The sequence below is a fragment of the Berghia stephanieae genome, chromosome 3 (assembly GCF_034508935.2).
Source record: "Berghia stephanieae isolate SIO BIC M18660-M18661 chromosome 3, UCSD_Bste_1.3, whole genome shotgun sequence".
Classification (NCBI taxonomy): Eukaryota; Metazoa; Mollusca; class Gastropoda; order Nudibranchia; family Aeolidiidae; genus Berghia; species Berghia stephanieae.
In genome coordinates this window covers 77,839,931-77,862,625 of record NC_088362.1, presented here as the reverse complement: position 1 = coordinate 77,862,625, position 22,695 = coordinate 77,839,931, and the positions used below count along the sequence as shown (strand labels likewise).

Sequence of the window (22,695 nt, the reverse complement as noted above, 5' to 3'; positions counted from 1 at the left end):
GAAGTTAGATCCTAAGTCGAGGCAGGCTAATTTTTGGGATGTTTTATTTCTCTTGTATTTTTCTTTCTGCTTGGTCTGGCACTTCATGCGCACCTTTTCAGATGTTCATCTTACACCGGAGACTGTTTCCATATTTGTCACTTTAATGAGAAATATGATTTTTGGGTAAGGCAAACTTTTCGTTCTACTATACACAGACATAATATAATAGTATAAACATCAGAGCAAATCGGTTTCAAAAACCCACGTCCAAAATAAAGATTTCCTATCCGATCATTTCGTGATGAGTCTGCGATGCCCTTTGCTCGTTTGTGCGGAAAGAGCGAAATAGCTATGAATGTTGATGAGGCAAGAAATTTGCATAATCTTTAATAGGACGAGGATGTGGAGGAAGAAGAGGAGGCGGCGGAAGGAAAGAATGAGCAGATTAGAATTCGTCGGATCTTTAAGCAGCAAGAGAGGAGGTGGTCGTGGTGGTAGGTAAGGGGGGGGGGGGGGGTTGTTTCAGGGGTGGAGTGGAAGAACAACGCGAATAAGGAGAGATAATAGGGACGAAATCGAGCATTCTAATAAGAAATTTTACAGAGAATAGTTAATGTGAAAAACGAATGCATTGGTTTAAAGAGGAAGAAAGATGTGAAATTGGTTTATAAGCGCATTATCCATTACCAGTTTAATAGAGAATGGTTTCATTGTATTCTGCTTGTGTGGTTGTGTGATTTGTGTGTGTGTGTGTGTGTGTGTGCGTGTGTGTGTTTGTGTGTTTGTGGCTGTGTGTTTGTGTGTTTGTGGCTGTGTGTTTGTGTGTACCTGTGTGTCTTAATGATACAGGCATAATTTCAAACATTCTGTTTACGCTAGAGCAGTGGTTTCAAAAATGTACCCCCCCCTAGAAGTCTCAGGTTTAAGACTTTTTGACATGCTAGGGAGTGGGAGTCTCAATATAGATCAGTTGGTAGATTACTCTTCTCACAGTGAAATTGATTCCGTGTGCGGTCCAGAATTTTTACCCCCCCCCCCCCCAACTCGTTCACTTCAAAAGTTATTGGGTAGTTGGGTCTGTTAGATCTGACGGAAAGCGTTATACTATATTATAGACTAGTGTCTTTTCCACAGGTTAGCATGGCAATTATTTTTTTCTGTTCGTTTCAGCTTCAGCGACCGGATAAAGTTCTGGTCTATAGAATAGTCCTAGCTATTATTACAAAGTTAATCATTGACCTAATCTAGATATCTTGAACTCACGACCTCTATTTACCTACCTTTTGCAATACACGCCTTACGTCTTATCTCGTAAATATCCTATGGGACACAAATTATTATATTTGGGAATTCATTGTGACGTGTACACAAACAATTTGTTTGTGAAAAAAATTCCCAATAACCCACATCACCCCCTGTTTTATTTTTTTTTATCATCTTCGATGCCACCCTGTATTAATAATACCGTTGTATTCCCCCACGTGAATTGACCTTTCCTGCGTTGCTAAACATAAATCAATCGGGATATTTCCCTTATATACAGACTCCGTACTATTTCCGGTGTCATACACACAAACGTCCCTTACCCCTTTGAGTAATCTTATAGTACGTCTCCCGCGGGTTACTTAATCAGTATACAGAGCATATAACTTTGAAAATTACCTTAGTTATTTCATAAATTGTCGAAACTATAGTCAATTAAACATTTCAATCGTTCCATTTTTGACTTTATAATTTTGTTATGCTTTTTTCTATTTGTTTTTCTGTACCTTTCACCGACCGATAACCATGAACCAACGCTCGTGTGAACTTTACACAGATGGATAAGAAGTAATAATTTTGAATAATCAGCTTATTCTTTTAACATGAATTAAGTAGGAAAATGGAAGTATTATTGAGTTACTATACTATTCATTTCTTGAATTCCTTTTTGCTTCTTCAAGTTTAGTACGGCATATCGCGTACAACTCGCTTCACTGCCACTGTGATTATTTACAGACGCGTCTGAGTGTAATGACCAATGAAAATACCCAGACATATTGAGTATAATCAACGGTGATTGTACCGATAAAGTTTCTTGTGGACAAAGATTCGCATTCACAGAAGAAATCTTGAGAGAAGGAATTATTTTAGGCTGGGAGGAGATCACCATTGAGGAAATTCGGAAGTGCATTTCAAGTTGGAAAAAGGGATTACGTTGTGTTATTAAAGTAAGAGGGCGGCGATGCTATAGAGAGTATGGATGACGTCACGCATATATCATCCACAATTGCTTCCCTTGAAGTAAGACCAATGTAATGTCCGATTGTTTACATTGGGAACTTCGATTGTGTCTGAGTCAACACAAAACTGTCAAACTGTCTATGGATGCAATAAATGCACATAGAAATAAGTAAAGTTAATAAAATATAAATAAAACGATAAAATCACCCAACAATAAAATACAATCGAGGCAAAAAAGGAGAAATAAAAAAAACTCGTTAAGGAACAACAATATAATCAGACACATAAAGAAATAAATAAAGAAACAAACACATAAATAAATTAATAAATAAATAAGTAAGTAAATACATAAATAAATAAATAGATAAATAATAAATAAATAATCTCGATCGGAAACACGGAACAAATCATCAGAGAAAAAATATACTAAAAATATAGTTATTAAAAACAATCAAACAAAAAAAAAAAAAAAACAAAAAAAAAAAAAAAAACCCGGAAAATAAAAACAAATGATTTCTTGTTTATCGTTTTCATTCCCAGTAATTTTTTTCAATTGTATTGTCAATGGACATAAATGATATAATGATAACGATAATGATGATGATGATAGTGAGATGATGATGATGATGATGATGATGATGATGATGAGATATAATATTAATATCATGATGATGACGATGATGTGATGATGATGATGATGATGATGATGATAGTAGTATATAATAATAATAATAATAATAATAATAATAATAATAATAATAATAATAATAATAATAATAATAATAATAATAATAATAATAATAATAATAATAATAATAACAATAATAATAATGTGTATATGTATCGATGGTGTGTGAATTTATATGTGAAATAAAAAAATATCACTACAGGTAATTATAATAAAGAAATGATTGATACCTATGAGAAAGAACAAATGAATACTAAGAATAGATCTTAAACTGGAGTAGCCTGAATGTTGATCGGTTTTAATTTAATCTATGAATTTTCTTTTATTAAAATGAAGTATTTATTGCAGTTACTCCTTCTTCTTCGTCTCACATACTAACTACTAGGTTCTCTCTTTTTTTCATGACGATAGCGCAGTGCGTGGCACGAGTGTCTCAGCCGCCTCGTCTCTCAGCCAGTGACACAGTGCTCTCTCCGTAGTTTATTTCCTCCATGTTTGGACCACAGTATTATGTTAGGTGGACGCCGATATGCAGAGAACATTAAAACTATGTGAGTTGGACACCAATAGGGGTTGAACCCAACACTAAGTAAGGTGTGCACCCATGGAGAGTATATTCGGGACTATGAGAGGTGGACACCACTGGGGAGAGATATTGGATCAGGGACTCAAACCTAGACCATGTCAATGATCACCACCTGATCTCTCATCATATTTGTACTTTGATACTGTCAATGACATTCGGTCAGTTTGTCGAGGAAAAAGAGAACCATTGCCCATTCAGATAAATTGTTTCATTAGTGTTCTATTTGTCTCGAAATGTTGTTCACGCTTAGTTTGCTTCAATAGCTCACAAAAAGTTATCAATACATAAAAAGCTATTATATGCATCATACACGATTGAGTCAATTGTTTTAAAACCTCAAATAAAAACGGAAGACAATGGATGCTACACTAAGGAACTACCTCCTTCTGAATGAATTATTTAAAACGAATGAGTTGTTTGACCTGGAAAGTGAGACTAAGCTGCTAGAAGTTGTGGACTGTAAAAAGTAAAAAACAATATTGAATATAACAGGTTCAATATGGAAAGGTACGTTGCTCACAAATGCTCAGACAATAATAGGAGGGTTTCTTTGCTAACCGAACTTGTGGAGGTCCTTGGAGATTTCAAATTTCCAAATTGTGTTGAAATTCCTTTTTAGATCAATGAAGATTGTCATCATTTGCACGCAAAGATATCACGAATTAAAGTCCTGAGTAAACAAGGTTATCAATGTTTCATGAATCTTTCCTAAAGCTGTACTTGAAGTCTGACATTCTTCTGTGTTCCAAATTGAACGGAAATGACAGACGCTTGTTGACAATCTTGTCCATTAGATTGCATTACGGTATTTGAAGATTCAGAATGGCCATTTTCAGAGTTGGAATTGAAATCAACCTATTCAGATCCTATCTCAGCTGAAAAGTCTACATTGTCAATTTTATAATGGATAACAATAAGGAAAATCAGACTTTTTGTGTAAGATAACCATATTTTATCAAAATCCAATGCTATTGGGCTATGCAACCTCTTTCTATGTATTCGTCTGCACATTTATTTAGCTTCTTGTTGTCAGGATAAATCTGGATGAAGAGGAGCAGAATCAGATCGTATAAATCAGAACGAGATTTATACGATCAGATTCTTCTGATATTCCATATTACTGATCTCATACGACTGTTTTGAGACTCCTTTTAGTAGGGGCGTTTGGGCAATATATCTACTTTCAGAAATGCCACCGTATACTTACATGGTAGAAATGAAAACCCACACTCGATATAAATTTCTGATATAGTCGATCTGACCATCTCCATTTTTTCTTGACTCCTAGAGAACCACTGTGCCTTCAGGCCCATGAAAACTCATTGGTCCTATGGAGCACAATGACCTATGCGAGAATCTGTAGATTCATCAACTACAGACGAAGATGAAGAGAAGAAAGGAAAGAAGAAGAAGAAGAAGAAGAAGAAGAAGAAGGAGGAGGGGGAGGAGGAGGAGGAGGAGGGGGAGGAGGAGGAGGAGAAGAAAAAGAAAATGGTGATGCTGCTGCTGCTGCTGTTGTTGTTGTTGATGATGATGAAGGAAGAAGGAGGAGGAGGAGGAGGAGGAGGAGAAGGAGGAGGAGGAGGAGGAGGAGGAGGAGGAGGAGGAGGAGGAGGAGGAGGAGGAGGAAAAGAGTAGGATGAGAAAAAACACAGGGAATGGACATAAAAGGTCGAAAAAGAAGAAGAAAAAGAAGAAGAAGAAGAAGAAGAAGAAGAGGAGGAGGCGAAGGAGGATGAGGAGGAGGAGGATGAGGAGGAGATGGAAGAGGAGACGGAGAAGGAGCAAGTGAAGAAGAGGAGGAGTATGAGGAGAAGGCAAATGAGGAGAGAACAAAGGAGAAGAAGAAGTGGAGCTGGTGTGGAAGAAGGGGAGGCGGAGGACGAGGAAGAGGAGGAGTAGGAAGAGGAGAGGGAGGAGGAAAGAAGAAGAAGAAAGAGTAAAAGAGGAGGGGGAGGAGAGGGAGAAAAGGGAGGAGGAGGAGGAGTAGGGAGAATAGAAAAGAAGTAGAAAAATATAAGAAGATGGGAAGTAAAAGGGGGAGAGAAGCAGCGAGTAGGATGAAGTGGAAAAATGATTGTAAATAGAAAAGTCACACTACCCATTTTTACAAATCGCATCCTGTCCAATTGTGACATACAATTATGATTATTAATAGTATAATAGTATATATAAAATACTGATATAAACTCCAAAATAATCAACCCTATTGCTCTTAGAACTTGTTTCAGGTATCGTAACTCATAATATATTTGTGTATTAATGGCACAAAAACTATCTTAATCCGAGTTACGACAGTTTTAGTTCTGTTTATCCTCCTCAAAATATCCTACATAAGGTGAGTAAATTTCACGGGTATCTAACGATTTTTATGACTTTTAAGCAGTTTATTTTGGTCTCTCGTGAAAAGTTGTGTTCTTAAGATACGATAGTTTTGCACCCTACCCTCGAGATAGTAATCCCGTCATACGAGATACGTTCTGGATGAATGATTTTGAATAACCTTGTATTCTATTCGCAAACAACTTGTGTGAACATAATATTAAGGAAGTAAATTCTTCAGATGTTCTCAATGGGGAAGGCCTATATATAACTAAGTTTCACTTATTGTGACATATCGACGGCATGTAAATTCAAATGTAACATAGAAGTATGAAACAGTATTTGTGGATGATTCTTATTCTTCAAACTTTTCGAAATGTTTTATTTTCTCTTCTGCATGGGAATAATGATATGTGTTTTATTAAAGATTCACAACCGCCTTAATAGTAATTTAAAACACGGGTGCTGAGAGTACTATAATCACATGTTTAAAGATTGTTCTTTAATCAATGATAAACACCAAACATAACCACCTTGATTAATTAATCAATTAATTAATTAATTCATTCATTCATTCATGGCTCTCAACACCTCTCTTTCTCGCATCTTCTGAACCGCGTCGTTCGTTGCTCCTTTCTGTCCTCATTCAACTTCTTCTGTCGTTGCCGTTTAGGTGCTTTTTCCATCCAACTCCAATTTAGTTCACTCACCAATTGATATTTTCATGATAAAGATAATCTCAACAAAATAAATGTATGTTTTGTTTACAACCGAATTCAAACTTTGACCTCCATTTTTTACCTCCAAACTGTCATCTTGTGACTTAAGCACTTTTAGCACTTAACTTTGTCTTCGAAGCTCAAACGTATATTCTTTGTTCACTAAAAAATACAAATTCTACGAACTGAAGTCAAAATTAATTATTATTTTTATCTCTTATTTGACTTTAATTGAAGTTTGATATAGATGGATCATTATAGTTCATTACGTTTGTAATGAGTAGGACAATGCTCCAAGAACGTAAGTGTTCAAAAGAAAAAAAATCTCCTCTCGTATTATCTCAGTCCTTGTTAGAACTGAAATCCAAATCCCAATCATGAACACCCTGCCCAATCCAAGGTGGAATTTCCGAAAAGCAAACTGGAAGGCTTTTGCTGATGAAATTGACAAAACTTGCAAAAGGATCCCCCAAAGAACTGAGAATATAGGGAGATTTAACAAACTTGTCCTACCTCCGCAAAGAAGAACATACCCAGGGGTTTTAGAAAACAATACATCCCATGCTGGAATGAACGATGCAAAGAATTGCTGAAAAAATATGAGGAGACACGCGATGAACAGGTTGGAAAAGAACCACTAAACACACTACATGAAAGCCGAAAAGAGAGATGGGTAGAAACTGTTGAAAACTTTGACCTCAGTCACTCCAGCCGCCATGCATGGCAAAACCCTCAAAAAGCTAAACCCTGAAGCTCGTCAAACAAAATCAGCCCCCCAGATTGCAGCTGACGAAATTGCCAAAAAAAATTAAACAACGGGGGCAACACATCCCAAACCATCAATTTGAAAAAGGAATAAGAAAAGAATATCAAAAGACCCTGAAAACTCTGCCTGACCATAGCATGTTTTTAAGTGTCCCAATAACGATTGATGAAATGAAAAGAGCTATAAAGAAAATAAAAATTGGCAAAGCTGCTGGCATTGATGGAATATACCCCGACATGATTACTAACTTTGGACCAGAAACAATAGAATGGCTGGCAAATACTAGGACAGACATAATTGAAAAGGGCACATACCCACAAATTTGGAAACATGCCAAAGTAATCGCCATATTAAAACCAGGCAAACTAATGACTGAACCATCCAGCTATAGACCAATATCTCTACTATGCTGCTTATACAAACTCCTGGAAAAAATCGTACTAGAGCGAATCACCCCATATATAAATCCCAGCATACTACCAGAACATGCGGGCTTTAGACCACAAAGAAGCACAAGTGAACAGGTCCTTGCACTGACCTCATATATTGAAGCAGGGTTTGAGAACAAAAAGAAGACTGGTGCAGTCCTAATAGACTTGTCTGCAGCTTACGACACTGCTTGGACAGGCGGACTGATGTTAAAGCTCTCAAAAATGATTCCTTGTAGAAAGACGCTCAAACTGCTGTCTACCATGACTGGCACAAGACAATTTCATATCATACTGGGAGAACACAAAAGAAAAACACGCAAAATTAAAAATGGGGTACCACAAGGTTCAGTTTTGGCACCAACTTTCTTCAATGTTTATATCTCCGACATGCCAAACTGCGAAGCACTCAAACGTGGATACGCCGAGAACTGGGCATTAGCCTATTAATCGAAAAACTGGAAAGAGATTGAAGAAGTTCTAAGTAAAGACACCACTCGCCTGAAACAATATTTTCATAGGTGGTACCTAAAAATGAATACCACCAAAATCAGTATCCACAAACTTCCACTTGAATAATCGAGAGGCAACAAAAGAACTGAAGATCACAGCCGATAACTCAATACTACCCCCAGACCCCAACCCTAAATACCTCGGCATTACATTGGACAGACAACTAAATTATCGCAAACACATTGAGGGAACCGCAAATAAAATCGCAAAAAGAAACAGCCTGGTGAGAAAACTCGCAAGTACAACTTGGGGAGCCTCACCACAGGTACTGAGAACGTCTGCTTTGGCACTGTGCTATAGTGTCGGATAATATTGTGCCCCTGTTTGGATGAGAAGCCCACATGTAAACAGCATTGACATCCGACTAAGAGAATCAATGAGAATTATAACAGGATGTCTCGTCAACTCCAACTCAGTGGCTCCCAACACTGAGCGGCATTGCACCACCAAGTCTTAGACGACAAGAAGCTAACCAAATGAGGCATGCAGGATTGACGAAGCCACAGACAACATTTCCATAAAATCAACAATAAAGCAGGCACCTTCAACAACAAGACTCAAATCGAGAAGACCTTTCAACCTAACAAAAATGGCAGACTTCAGTGTGGAGGAAAACTGGAGAGAAATGTGGAACAGGGAAACGCCTAGAGGAGGAATCATCATTAAAGATCCAACCAAAAGAGTGCCTGCATTCAATAACGCCAGGAAATACTGGACTTCCTCAAATCGCCTCTTAACTGGGCATGGCGGAACGGTATCAAATATGTGCAGATGGAAACTTCGAAACAGTGATACCTGCCAGAAATTTCAGGCAGCCCCTGAGACCAGCGATCACATCGTCCTCCACTGCCCAGTCACTAAACTTGAAGGTGGCTACGAAACCGTCCTTAGGGCAAAGGAAGTCTTTAGAAGCTGGGTTGACGAAATAAATTTGGAGATGTAGCCATACGCTACTACTACTACTATCGCAATAACAAGACTAGTATCGCACACAGACATAATAATATGTGTAATGTTTTGACAAGATGTCCGAAGTTCGGCAATGTATCATAATTTTGTTTTTTGGTCGGTCTTTGTTTAAAACCATGTGGCTTGTTTTGTTCTTTTAAGCTACTGACGCACGGTTTCCTGTAGTCCTTCAAACCCCAGGGCGTCGGAGTTTGTCCCTGTCTTTATAGCACGAAACCAGCAACAGCAATTGATTGCTACCCTTTAAACAGGACGCTAATCTATTGGGGGAGGGAGTGGGCGAGGGGCGAGAGAGAGGAGGGATAAATCAGATGGGGATAGCGGATAGAGGGAGGGAGGAAACCAATGGAAGGGTGTGGGTTGTGAGGTTGGGATTGATGCTGGAGAGAGAAGGGAAGGATGAGGAAGGAGACGCATTGAGGAGGGGTGAAATAGGGTGGAGGAGGTTTTTTTGTGTGCTATTAATTTGGTAAGTTGCGACGACACTCGATAAATTCATCTGGCTTTTGTTTACTCCCATATTGAAAATTGTGTTTCTGTACTTGCATGCCGGACACCAAAAGGTTGCTTCATCTGAGAAGGCAATGTTCCAAGTTGATGTCCTTAGATTGACATGTTCAATGAAATAAACTTTTGACAGCCATGTCGGACAGGCCAAAAAATAAATTTTGATTTATGTCAAAATTATCTATTTTTACTGATGACGTCATAACTCAGCTACCAAAGGGCGTATAGTGTTAAAACTTATATCAATCAAAACTTGAATAAACTCTGCACACATGGCAACAACCCGTTTGATGAAATCTTACATCGCTTTGGAGTTATTCGCACCTGAAATGTGTCAATAATAAAGAAAAACTCCACACTGTATTATATTCTTGTATGACTAATATTGTTGCCAAAAATAAACCTTTGAATTGAATTGAACTGAATTGAATTGAATATATTATTCTAGTTTTGAATGGTGGTTCTGTGCTGCCAATACATCGTGCTGTAGTGTCGTTGGTGGTTATGTTAGCTATATAAATGATGGCCTTTTTCAAACAGTAAAGGGCAATTGTTCTTTTTCCTGCAGTTGCAGTTGGTTGTTGTGCTGTTTTCATTGAGGTTGCTTAGAATGTGCTTGTTGTGGTTCGTAATTATCTGCGTCATGTTATAAAGGCAACTGTAGATTTTTTTTACGTTGTTTCTGTTTATTATTTTATGGAGCCGATAATGGTTCTGGGGGAAGTGCTTATCAATGAGGGCGAGAAATTGTTTGCCGATATTTGTGACTTATTTGGTAAATGGTGGGTTGAACCATATTATGTTCTGTTTTCTATTGCTGTTTTTTTGTGTGGCGTGGAGAGTTCCATTTTTATATGTCAGTTTGTGATCGTGGCCGCTGTGATTAAGTGCCATCTAGTATAAGGGATCTGCTCCGTTGAAAATCGTTTCATTTTAAGAGGCTGGTCAATCGCTGTTAATCGCTGTTCAATCATTTCTGGGATTCGTTTTCGTATTGTGGGCGGGTGGTTGGAATGTTTATTAATATATAGAGGCGTGCTATTATTTGTCCAGAAATTATTGAACAGCGATTGACTAGCCTATCAACCTGAGAGACTATAATTGTGTGGAATTATTGAGGTGTGTAGTAGATTGATGATAGTAGATGTTGTTTTTTCTGTGTGCGCACGTGTTAATTTTTTTAGTCTGCTCCTTAAATTGTCGAGCACCTTTATATAATTCATGTATATCCATTTATCATGAATATATATATAATATATATATATAAAATATATATATATATATATATATATATATATATATATATTATTTTTTTAACACACAGAAAAAAGAAGCATCTACTATCATCAATCTACTACACACCTCAATAATCTCACACAACTATAATCTCTCAGACTAGAGAGGCTAGAAGTTGATCATAATTATACTTGAAATATATATATATATCTTTCTCTTCTACAGGTTACCTTAAACTTTCTGTTGATTAGCATTTGAAGGATAATCCGACTTGCACCATGCTCTGCTGCAACACGTGCGGCCTTTATCTGGCCTTTATGCTGATAACTTGTCATACAGCCTATTGTGAGAGAAGATTACCAAATTGTAAAAAGGGTCCTGACCCATATTTTAAAGGATCCTTCCTCGACTGCTCCCACCTGTATCTGACGTATCTGGATCTGTCTTACTTACCATTTTCAGGAACAACCACTTTGGATATTAGTTACAATAATATCGGACATTTACCAGATAACGCCTTTGAGAGATTCAATAATCTAAAGCGTCTTTTTTGTACCGAGTGCAATCTAAGAAAGATGACTAACAATTCACTAAAGGGACTGGGATCACTGGAAGTACTCCGCCTTGACTACAACAGTCTTAAGATGAAGACACAAGACAACAATCCCAACATTCCTTTCGGTGTTTTTCGATATGTGCCGATTCTGAGAGAGCTTTATATTGATAATAATGGACATTACACTGAAGAGACTTCAGGGTACTCACATTATCTCGATATTTTTGCATATTTACCAGGTCTCACTCATTTGTCTATTGACAGTTTTAGAAATTTAAGAATTGGTGAAGAATTTTTGAATTTCTCCAAACTGTACAGTCTTCGCGTTAGATGTATGTCAATGCGTTCGATTGGAAACGATAGTTTTAAGGGTTTTAAAAGTTCACCTGTCAAAATGTTAGAGCTTTTAGATGGCAATGAAGAACAAATAATAAGTCCCATAGGAATGAGTGTCTTCGAAAATCTTCCCAATGTTTCTTATTTGAGTTTAAAGCAAATTATGTTAGGAAACCAAAATGTGTTGTCAATGATGAAACCCCTCGTTGGTCGGACAATAGACACAATCAAGCTTGATTCTGTCTATTCACCTCTTTTTGGCCGATATGAAGACAAGGTTTCTGACACGGTAATCACATTAAACGATGCACAATTTCTACGTGATATTAACGTGTTGAATTTATTATGGTACAATACAAGGATGTACTCTATTGAATATGATGTACCGTTTTCACCGACATGGCGAAATAACATGAGATCATTGGTATTTGAAACAGAGGCACTTACTATCACGAGTATGATGGTACTTTTCGAGATGATGGTTCTTAAAAAAGTAGAAGTGATAGCTTTTTTGTGGACAGTTACTGGAATGAGGAATCAAATTCATTTTTGTGGAGATTCTGTATTGAAAGATGGAAGTCATATAACTCCAGGCAAGACAATTTCCAAAGAGGATGGACACAAAATTGTAAATAAAGACAGGAATGATTATCTTTGGAGGAATAAAAAGTACAATCTTGACTTTAGCAATAATGTGCAGCGTTACGGGCAAGGTAACAACCAATATCCAAGTAAAGCAATAAATGACAAAAGAATTGAAAGGAATGGCAGTGATGTTAAACCGCCATTCGCAACTCCAAGTAAACGCATTGAAAGTGACCACCAGGGTATTTTTGCATTAGCTCAAGAGATTCTCAGTAAAAATACAGCACGGAATGATATTCTGAGTATAATTGGTGGACACCTTAAATTCAACGCTCCGCCAAATTTAAGGTGTCTAATAATAGATGGCTTTGACTATATGAAATTTAATCATGAGTACATCGTAGGAAAAAATCAACTTGACTCTCTGGTTATAAGCAATTCCATTGGAATTTTACAACTCAAGGGAAGGCTATATGGGTTAGAGAACCTCACATTTCTTAGTCTAAATGGCTCCCAATCCTTGGATCTGGGATTGGAGTTCTTCGATACTTTTACCAATCTAAGAAAGCTTAATCTAAGAAAAAGCTCTTTTGCTCCAAATTTCTACCAAACCAACAGTAAGCGGATGATAGAGAAGCTGGAATTGCTGGAGCATTTAGATCTGGCCGAAAATGCACTAGAAACACTTCAAAATGATACGTTTCTTACAAATAATGCCTTAAGGTATTTCTCTCTTGCTAAGAATAGAATGTCTAAAATTCCATTTAACTTGAAGTTTACTCCGGCTTTAGAGATATTGGACTTGAGCGGGAATTCGTTCGTTGATTTGTCCACTGAAGAAAGAGCTGCCATAGATAGTCATATTCTTTCTGTTAAAAACTTTGTCGTTTTCTTTGGCAAAAACAAATTGAGCTGTACCTGTTCCAAGCTCCCATTCATTGGTAAGTATGAGCATAATCATTGACATTTGCCACGTATAATTATTAACCGACGTGCACTTATTTGTAGGTCTCATAACTCTTTTCATTATGGGCTCATTGTTGTAATGGAAATCTCAAAACATGACGCACAATTTTGTCCATTACAACAATGTTAAACTAGGCCCGTAATTGCCTTCGGATGTCAGATCTTCTTATATGTATACATCGTTATCAACCAGTAAAAAAAAACAAAATAACGAAAAATGTTTATTTTTGGAATGGGTAAGATTTATATGTTTTATCATATAAGTTTAAAATACATACATAAACTATCTTCCTCGCCACCAGTCTATTTATCAAAGTGATTACAATAAACATAGCTTTTATATAGAGCATAATCAAGATTAGGTTATGCTCGCTCTATGCGCTTAAAATATGAACGTTTGTATGACACATTTCCACGGATTTACTATGTCCAATGCTCTTTACAATGTTTCCTTTATGTTTTCCATAAGAAATCATATTTCCATTTCATACAGTACCAGTCGCTTGTTAGACGTCTTTTTTGTACCAACGTCCTTACAATATCCTTCACTCCTGTACAGTATCCGTCATTGCCTATAGTAAAGTACTCACTCACACCTGAGTCGAGTGGATAAATGTGTGTTAAGTGCCTTACTGAAGAACACAACATAAGAATCAAAAGTCTCTCGCTAACCATCATCCATCTGAACACTTGAATTGATTGACTTTTGTGACGAGTCGAGAGACCATACCACTGAGCTGCAGAGCCAAACTGTAACAAAGTCAATAAGCCCTGCCCTTTCTTATTTCATCTTACTAAAGGCTGAATATAGGAATTGTCCTTTAAATGCCATAAACAATAATTACAAAGTCTCAGGTAGCTTGTATCATTCACAGAATGAAATAACTTTGAATGTTTGGATTTTATAAATCTTTATGTCGTTTGATGAAGGGGAAACCCGAAACGTCCACACACTTCGTCTTTTAAAATAAACTGGAGCTAAAATTCAACCACGTCATTGTTATACAACTTTTATTGGAAATTATATTACTAGACCGTATGACAATATTATTATGTATTTGGGTTTGTATGTCAATATTTTTTATGAATTTGGGTCTGGGACAAGCCCTGTAAGGGTTTGAAGCAGGGGTATCGTCATTTATTTTCGTTTATTTTTAGCTAGGTTAAAGGATAATATCTCACATGCATTTACCTCAAACAAGTCAGAATATGTCAAATAATTGAATTGTTCAAAGAGTGGTGAGTTCAGTTACGTCAATTCGCAGTTAGAACTGTTAGAATTTGAGGTACAGTAAAATCGTAGGATTTGGGGCGACCTGCAAGTCCGACGAAAGTAACAGGTTTGAGATTTGCCAAGATGAGGGCAATTTTATTCGATACATTTTTGTAGAAAAAAATGTTTAAATAGACGTTTATTCAGAGTATGACAGTATAACCCATGTACAAAATCTGTTGGTTTTTTTTGTTGCTGTGAGACGAATACTCTACACAATAACCCATCGTGGTTCCAATATCTGCACTTTATCAACGCATATTAGGTACTGTTGGGATTATTTTTCGACAGCAACAACGCTGTTGCCGACAAGGTACTCATTTTACGTCTGAGTACGATGTTGCGTCACAGTCTCAAAAACGGTATTATATTGGAATGATTAGATGCTGACAATGGGATTTATAGTCGAAAAATATCAGACTTGGGTTTAGTTTATGTGTTTTATTGAGGAGAATGCGTATAAGTATAATATTTGAAGGGCTATTTTCGGCTATGTGGTCTAGTGGTATGACACTCGCCTTCGGACCGGAACGTTTAGGGTTCGAATCCCGCTCTGAGAGGCGCATAGTTGAGTCCTTGGAAAAATGTCCTTTATTCATATTACTCAGGTGTAAAGTGAATACCTGACAGTTAACACCGTTGTCTCTGTCTGAAAAAAAAATTGTAGTATCGCCTAACAGGGGTCATACTTCGTTCTTTCTATTCAGTGTTGTAAAGCGCTTTGAGCAAGTTTTGTAGATTTTGCGCTATACAAAAAATCAGGTTTTTTGTTCGTTTGTTTCCTTTTAAAGATAGTTAAGAAGACATGATTTCATATTTGTGATCATCTTTACTTTAAACTGATATTTCCGTATCTAGTTTACTCTGACATAATATCGTGTTGAGGTGATGGGTCATAATTTTGGTTGTCAGAATCTCAAATTATTATTAAAGATGCTTATACTCTATTGTAGTGATATATATTATTTCATCTTTTTCAACAACTTTTCCCTCCGGCCCAGCCTGGCTCCAGAGACGCCGACATCACTTTGATCAGTCAGGAAACTACACTTGTACTTCCGAGGGTGGGACATTGTCCTACACAGGTAGGCTAAGAAAACATGTATCTAATTTCTTTTATGTGATGGTCACAAAAAATTAGACACTTTTTGTTTCTTGATAATAACAAAAGTTCCGCATAGATTTAATGATTTTTTGTCAAATTAATAGAACAATATTTTATCTTTGTGTATACAAGATTTCGTAATAATTAATATAAAAAATACATATGCGGTAGCAATATAAAAAACAACGAACGTTTCTGCCTAACTCTCCGGCTTCATCCCCATTAAACAATTTCCAATTACAACAGAATAAAGCAACCCCAAATACCAGTAAACACATACATCAGTTTTTAACAACACTGATTTTTATCTCAAAAGAACAATGGCCATCCGAATCATCGGACTTGAATCCATTTCGAATTCGTTGACAGAAAAAACATACAGGCATAAGACAATACCTTCTACTTAAAAGGCCCTAAAGGAAAAAAAATATAAAGAATGCTAAGATCAGATTACTGATGATAAGATTAGAAAATCGATTTAAGTTTGGATGAAAAGATTGAGGAGAGTCTTCCAACAAAACTGTGGATAGACTGACAAATTATCAGTGAAGTGATGCAGGTTGTCAGTAAGCAAAAATGATTCTTAACTTTCTAAAGAATATTATTTATGTTTATTCATACTTTATTTTCAACGTTTTTAAAAAGTTTCTGATATAGGTGTCATAGTATTCTGAGGACGATGTTTCGGCAAAAAAACTATTTAATGTTGTCTGAAATTATTGTCTGTGGAGTTGTGGCCATACTCCTTGCCATGTTTCTTCGTATAAAGGAAAGACTGCTTCTTTTTGTAAAGAGATGCAGGGTGTGACAGTAAGCAAAAATTATTCTTAATCAGACATGTTAAGTATGCACATTTTAAAGAAGAACTTTCTTTTCAACATTTTTTTCTTTAGTTTCTGGCATAGGCTCTGACGCATTCTGGAGATTATGTTACGGCGAATACTATCTAATGATGTCTGGAATCTTAGCTTGTGGATTTGTGGCCGTATTTCTGGGCACGTTTCTTGGCATGAAGAAAAAAACCGAAATTATCAGTAGAGTGATGCAGGTTGTGGTCCCAGGGTTCAGACTTATGACCAGGAGGGATTATCGCTTTGACGTTTGTATTGGATACGCTGACCAAGATGGCGACTACATTAGAGATGTTCTTCTCGGGTAATTGAGAATATTTATTAGCGATATGTGCCAGTAGACTTTGTTACATCTTGTAGCATGAAAATGTTTCTTCTTTTAGGTAGTGAACAACAATCTAACTTTACCATGATCTTCATCATCATCGTCGTTGTCGTCGTCGTCATCATCATCATCATCATCATCATCATCATCATCATCATCATCATAATCATCATTATCAACTTCATCATCACCTATCCATCCACTCATCATTCCATCCAGTGGCAAGTGAAATAATACAGGCTTTATCCGCAGTACAGCGCTACAATGTGAGCTGGGGCGAAATGACTTGGTCAAAGTCGAACTGTGTGGCGAGTGGAATTGAGCTCGGTACCCTCTTGGTACAAATCAAAGACCATAACGATGTGTCACGCTACCCCCAGAGCATGTTAAATGTTTTTAAAGAATTGACTAATCGTAAATTAAATTCGGACTTCATATATCCTTATTATTCCTCTTGTGTTGGAATTTCTTTACAATTTAAACACGTTTTTTTTAAATTGTTGGGATATGTGTTGATCTACACCCTTAATATAACTAATATATAAAATGTTGTGCCTAACCCCGTATTACGAAATTAGAGACTCCCCCCCCCCAATAATAGTCTGTTAGAGCCATTCGGCCCATGGTTATTCCGGTTACTATAGCGTAAAATGGACAATAGCAATTGCTTCATCCCAATATTATACTGTTAGGACACGATTGTTTACATATACGACCAATCTCTACAAAACCAACCAGTAATAGACTTCAAAAAGGGTTAGCAGGTTAAAATGATAGAAATATGAAAATATTTAGGGTTTTTTCTACTTTAGGATAATATAGATATAACCCGTATACATCATTCTAAAATAAGCATAAAATCTTAAGTTAAGGATAATATTTCCAACCATATTTTTTTCTGTGTATCTACCGTTTTATGTCAACTTTCCTTTCGTCGTGGTGATTTTTCGTCATTAAAACATTTCACAATGATGATTTTCGTCATTAAAACATTTCACAATGATGATTTTCGTCATTAAAATTTTTTACAATGATGACCTTTCACCTGATGACTTTTCGCCATGATGACTTTTCGTCATTGTCATGGTCTAATGAGCACTCAAGAGCTAACTCGGCTACATTTGTAAAATAAAGATGTGATATAAGGCCACAAGAATTTACTAGTTACTTTTTAAAATAAATGTTAAAGGAATGATAATTTAATATGAGAAGGTTAAGTTTTTCTAAGCCTACCGAAATATAACTGGAGTGAGATGAAATCCGTTCTTGTTTTTATATCACTAAAATAAAACTTTAATAAATTAAATGTGAATCATTGTTATGTGACAGCCATGATGACTTTTCACAATGATGGCTTTTCGCAATGATGACTTTTTGCCATTATGACTCTTTGCCATGAATACATTTCGCCATTGTATTTCCCACTAGACGTGCCGAAAACCCATCTCCCGTCTCTCTTGATGTTTAAAAAAAAAGAGTTGTATTCAAGTTTTGTTATTGACCAAAGAAGGATAATGGGTCCCAAAAGCTACGTCTATATTTTAATCTTTTTTGTTTTTGTTTTGTTTTGAAGCTGTTAGATTAAATCGTTAAACATTATTCACTTTTCTACCATCTCATCATCGTCCAGACACTTTGACAGGTGGGGATATAGCAGGGCTTTCGTCCATCAAAGGGACCTAAGACAAGACCCACTGGATATGTCTCGTGCCCTTCGGGATAGCTGGAGATGTCTTCTTGTGGTGTCAGAGGCGTTCTTGTACCGTTACGAAATGGCACACAATGTAATGAAGGCGAGTGTCATTATCATATTATGAGCCCAATTGTCTCTATCCAGTATCATGTCGCAGTAAGTCATGGGCTGAAATTGAAATTGTTCAAGCTAAAATTATCAAAAGTGTGACCCATTGTCTAAAACCTATATTATGTCGGGGTAACCCGGACGATGAAAATTGGGTTTAACGTAAAGATGGCAAGAAATTCTTAATCTTAGCTTTTGTCACTATAATAACAGCTAACCGGAACGTATGTGAGTCTAATATTCTTAGTATAATATCATATCTAACCAGTTAACTGCCGTACTCTGGAAAGACACGTATTTAAAAAATTGGCCAGAAAATTCGTTCTTCTAATTAAAATGATCCTCAGCGCGGCAAAATCTCTCAAACTTTGGACTTCGCAAAGTCTATGGTTTAAGTTTGAGAGTTTAATCATCATTATTAATAACAACACTAAAGGAATCATAGTTATTTGACACTATATTACGTACTATGGTTTAACCACTCCTCCATCTTACATATTTTGCTTCATCTCTCCAAACCTTCATATTATTTTCAATGCAGGTGGCTTCATTCTTCGTGAGTCCAAGCAATCCTCGCAGTGTGGTGGTCATGGTGGAGGAGAGTGTTCGTCACAGAATTCCTGACTATGTCCTGCAGGCTGTGGACGAGGAGAACATCATCGTCATGCCAAATATGAGATCATCTTTGGACTACAGGTCCAGAGAGTTTCTACGGACTCGTTTGTCTTAAGACAATGTGTTTGAAATTTTGGATGTTTGCAATTGTAGCAATCTGGGCGGGATCCTGTGATCCTGGGGATATTTACAAATATAACATTTCTTGCCATGGTGGGTAAGGGGTCACGCTGTGTCTTCTATCCCCTTATACAGCATGCTTACAGTATAAAGTGGTGCCAGAAACAGAAGAAGAAAGTGACTTATACATGCTATATTTGTAAATATAAAAGAAAGAGAAAAAAAATAAAGAAAAGACTTCTTACTTACTTCTAAAATATCTGTTTTCCAAATTGCTCTCTGTCTTTGTCTTGGAAAAGGATTACTTAGTTTTATCCCAGCCCTTGACTTGGGGAGGGGGAGCAGTAAAATGTATATAGTTTTGGGAGATGATATATTTCTCCTTGTAAATCACCTCTCTGTTATGTATTGTTAGTTATGTATTCTGTAAACATTTGAGTGTGTTCCTCTTAGTGGGGTACTGTGCTGGTGTCTGGATTAGACTTTAACACGAAGATCTCAAACTAAGTACATTGATGGTGTGCTCTCGGAATCTACATCTGTTCCCTTTTAGAACCAATTCGCCTTTACCTTACTTTTTCTTGGGTGCTTTGATTTTAAATCTAGAATATTTTGACTATTCTATTTTCTTCCTTTTACAGGCGCTGATATGACTTAAATGTGTCGCAAGTGCCGTACATCCCTTAAAAACAAAACAACAAAAACCAAAAACAAAACAAACAAAAAATAATTTTAGCAATAGACACCTAGTGAAAGGGACTTAACCACGCCCCATCGAACAATCGTCTAAAATATACGTCGCCATTCATGTATAAGGTGTGGCCGAATGGTTAAGACGTCTGTCGCAGAAGGCTTGAAATCGGCGCCACGGGTTCGATTTCCGACTACGCAATTGTTTCTTTTTTTCTATTATCAAATATATGTTGTCTTTTGTTGTTGTTCTTCTTTTTTTCATTTTTTCTACAGAATGTTACAACTGATAAATTTCCCACCCCTTTTTTTCTTTTACCCCCCCCCCCTTCTCTCTCTCTCTCTCTCTCTCGCTCTCTCTCTCTCTCTCTCTCTCTCTCTCTCTCTCTCTCTCTCTCTCTTATTTGTTTTCTATAAAATATTGAAAACTTTAAAATCCATCCCCACCCTGATCTTATTATATTGTTAACACATTTTGTAAATAAATTTTAAAAATCTCGCTTAGAAACAGGAAATGAATATTTCAATTTCACCCAGAAACAGAACAAATAATCAAAGACAACAAAAAGTATAAACTAATTGAATTATTAAATGTGGTTCGATTGTTCTAAAATTTCAGACGTGCACCATTTGTATAATTTATAGTGAGGGGGCTGCATGAATATACATTTTTTTTTCAATTGCACCCGATATATTCTAACTTCTTAATGACACAAACAAATGTTGTCAGAATTCTTATCCCTTTGAGTATGTATTCAATTGTCATTATCTAAACCGTCCCTCGGGTTACATATTTAGTATGCTTGTCACATATCATGAAATTACTATTGGTGTCTGTCTGAGCTTTATTATACTTCCCTTTTTTTAAAATATCTTTTTCGATTTTATCTCTGATAATTTATTAGCAAAGCTTTTATTCAAACCTTCGCTTTTTACTTGAATAAATTACGATGAAATAATGTTCCTTTCTCGTATGTCTTATTTTCTTATAATAGAAACACATTTGTAAGTAATTTTCATTTAAAAATTATGATAATTTGTCAATTACTTGGTTTTAAACATTTGTCATCTGTTCGAACAATATTAGTATGAATAACTGAATCCAATTAAATCTGGTACCGAACGCATCACGTTTCTAGAAACGAATTAAGCCTCTCGTGTTCAGATTCTTTTTGGGGGAGTAGATAATGAGTTCCCTATATGGCCATGTCAATCATGTAGACATCCTTTGATGATATAAGCCTACTCTTTGATATCTGTAGTCGCCTTTTCGTTTTCTACGGTCACTCATGGCTAAACTCCGCCCAGAAACGATTTCATAGGTCCGTCCATCACCAAATTTCAAACTTTTGTTCTCGTGAGTTCTTAAGTTTTTTGACCGAAGAACGATTGGCTACTGAGCATCTTGACCCTTCAACGATTGGTCGTTCTGGCAGCTCACGTGTCAACAGCCGTCAACAATGAATTGAATCATCGTCGATGCAGAGGAAGACGGCCATGGAATAGTTGCGTCACATCGCCACGTTGTTGAATAAATTATCCAGGCATGGTCGATAGGTAAAAAAGCCAAATTATGTTCTAGTTGCATTTGAAACAAACAAAGTATATCACTGATCTCGTCTCTTTGAGATATAAAGAATGATATAAAAATCAAGAAAATCGGCCGATAAATAAAAAAGTTGCTAAAAAAAGCTAAAATAAACAAAAGCAATTTTTAAAATAAAATTTATTCGTAAAACAGTTGGTTTTCAACCGATGTTTATGAAACAAAGACCAATGTACTTCTTTTTTCAAGCTGATTTCAGCAATGTGACTTTCAAATTCCTCAGAATTATATTTTTTCCTTTTAGATTTTAGCTTTTAGGCCTACTCCATAAGGTGTTATATTCCTTGCATAACAATAGCGTAATACATCGACGGGGAGAAGCGTCTTTGTTTCGGCCAGCTGGATAGATAGCCTGTGATTGGTCGAAGACTTTGAGACGCTTGATTCACAATTCTACACGAACGGACCCCGGCGGTCTATCATAGAGGTGTAACAAATTTATTTACCGACTATTTTTCTTGGTGCTAAAATTACAAAGTAATAATTTCGCTTCAGAAAAAATAACTCTGAAGTTCCTATCTCTTTATTACAATAACATTGATACCTCAAATGACAAAATCGACCCACAAATAAGGGAGTTATAAATTATTCATAATCTTTTTAAAAGTTTACAATAATTGTCTTCAAAGTCATTTTTCATCACCAAAGTCGTAATTTTTTACCGATTTTTACCAAACAAAGTGCAATGTCAATGATTTTCACCCCCAAATAAAATAGGATTTAAATCGCAATTTCTAAAACGTATTTTCTTTTCTGTCGGCAAATTTATAAAAATCAAAGCTGAAAACACCCTGCGGCAGTGACAGGGCCTGTCATTTCCTTCACAACGATTGGATTTTACGTACTGAGGCCAGTCTTGACTACCCCGCCCATGAATATTATGCCGTTGTCGGTTTTTGTCGGGTTGAATCTTAAAGAATTAAGCGC

General features: G+C 36.4%; 1 protein-coding gene across 8 annotated transcripts; it reads left to right on the top strand.

Moving 5' to 3' along the window:
* The first annotated feature begins 5,998 nt into the window (after nucleotides 1–5,998).
* On the top strand, nucleotides 5,999–21,125 carry LOC144968506 (uncharacterized). 8 transcript variants are annotated; one of them, XM_078906946.1, is made up of 6 exons: nucleotides 5,999–6,129; nucleotides 11,165–13,357; nucleotides 15,657–15,740; nucleotides 16,654–16,915; nucleotides 18,567–18,729; nucleotides 19,279–21,125. In XM_078906946.1, the coding sequence occupies exons 2-6, from the start codon at nucleotides 11,218–11,220 to the stop codon at nucleotides 19,465–19,467; spliced, it is 2,838 nt and encodes a 945-aa protein (XP_078763072.1). In that variant the 5' UTR covers nucleotides 5,999–6,129; nucleotides 11,165–11,217; the 3' UTR covers nucleotides 19,468–21,125. The 8 variants fall into 8 exon arrangements, with proteins under 8 accessions (XP_078763072.1, XP_078763079.1, XP_078763081.1 ...); XM_078906953.1 differs by having other exon boundaries at nucleotides 6,060–6,129; nucleotides 18,567–18,785; XM_078906952.1 differs by having other exon boundaries at nucleotides 6,075–6,118.
* Nucleotides 21,126–22,695: the final 1,570 nt, after the last annotated feature.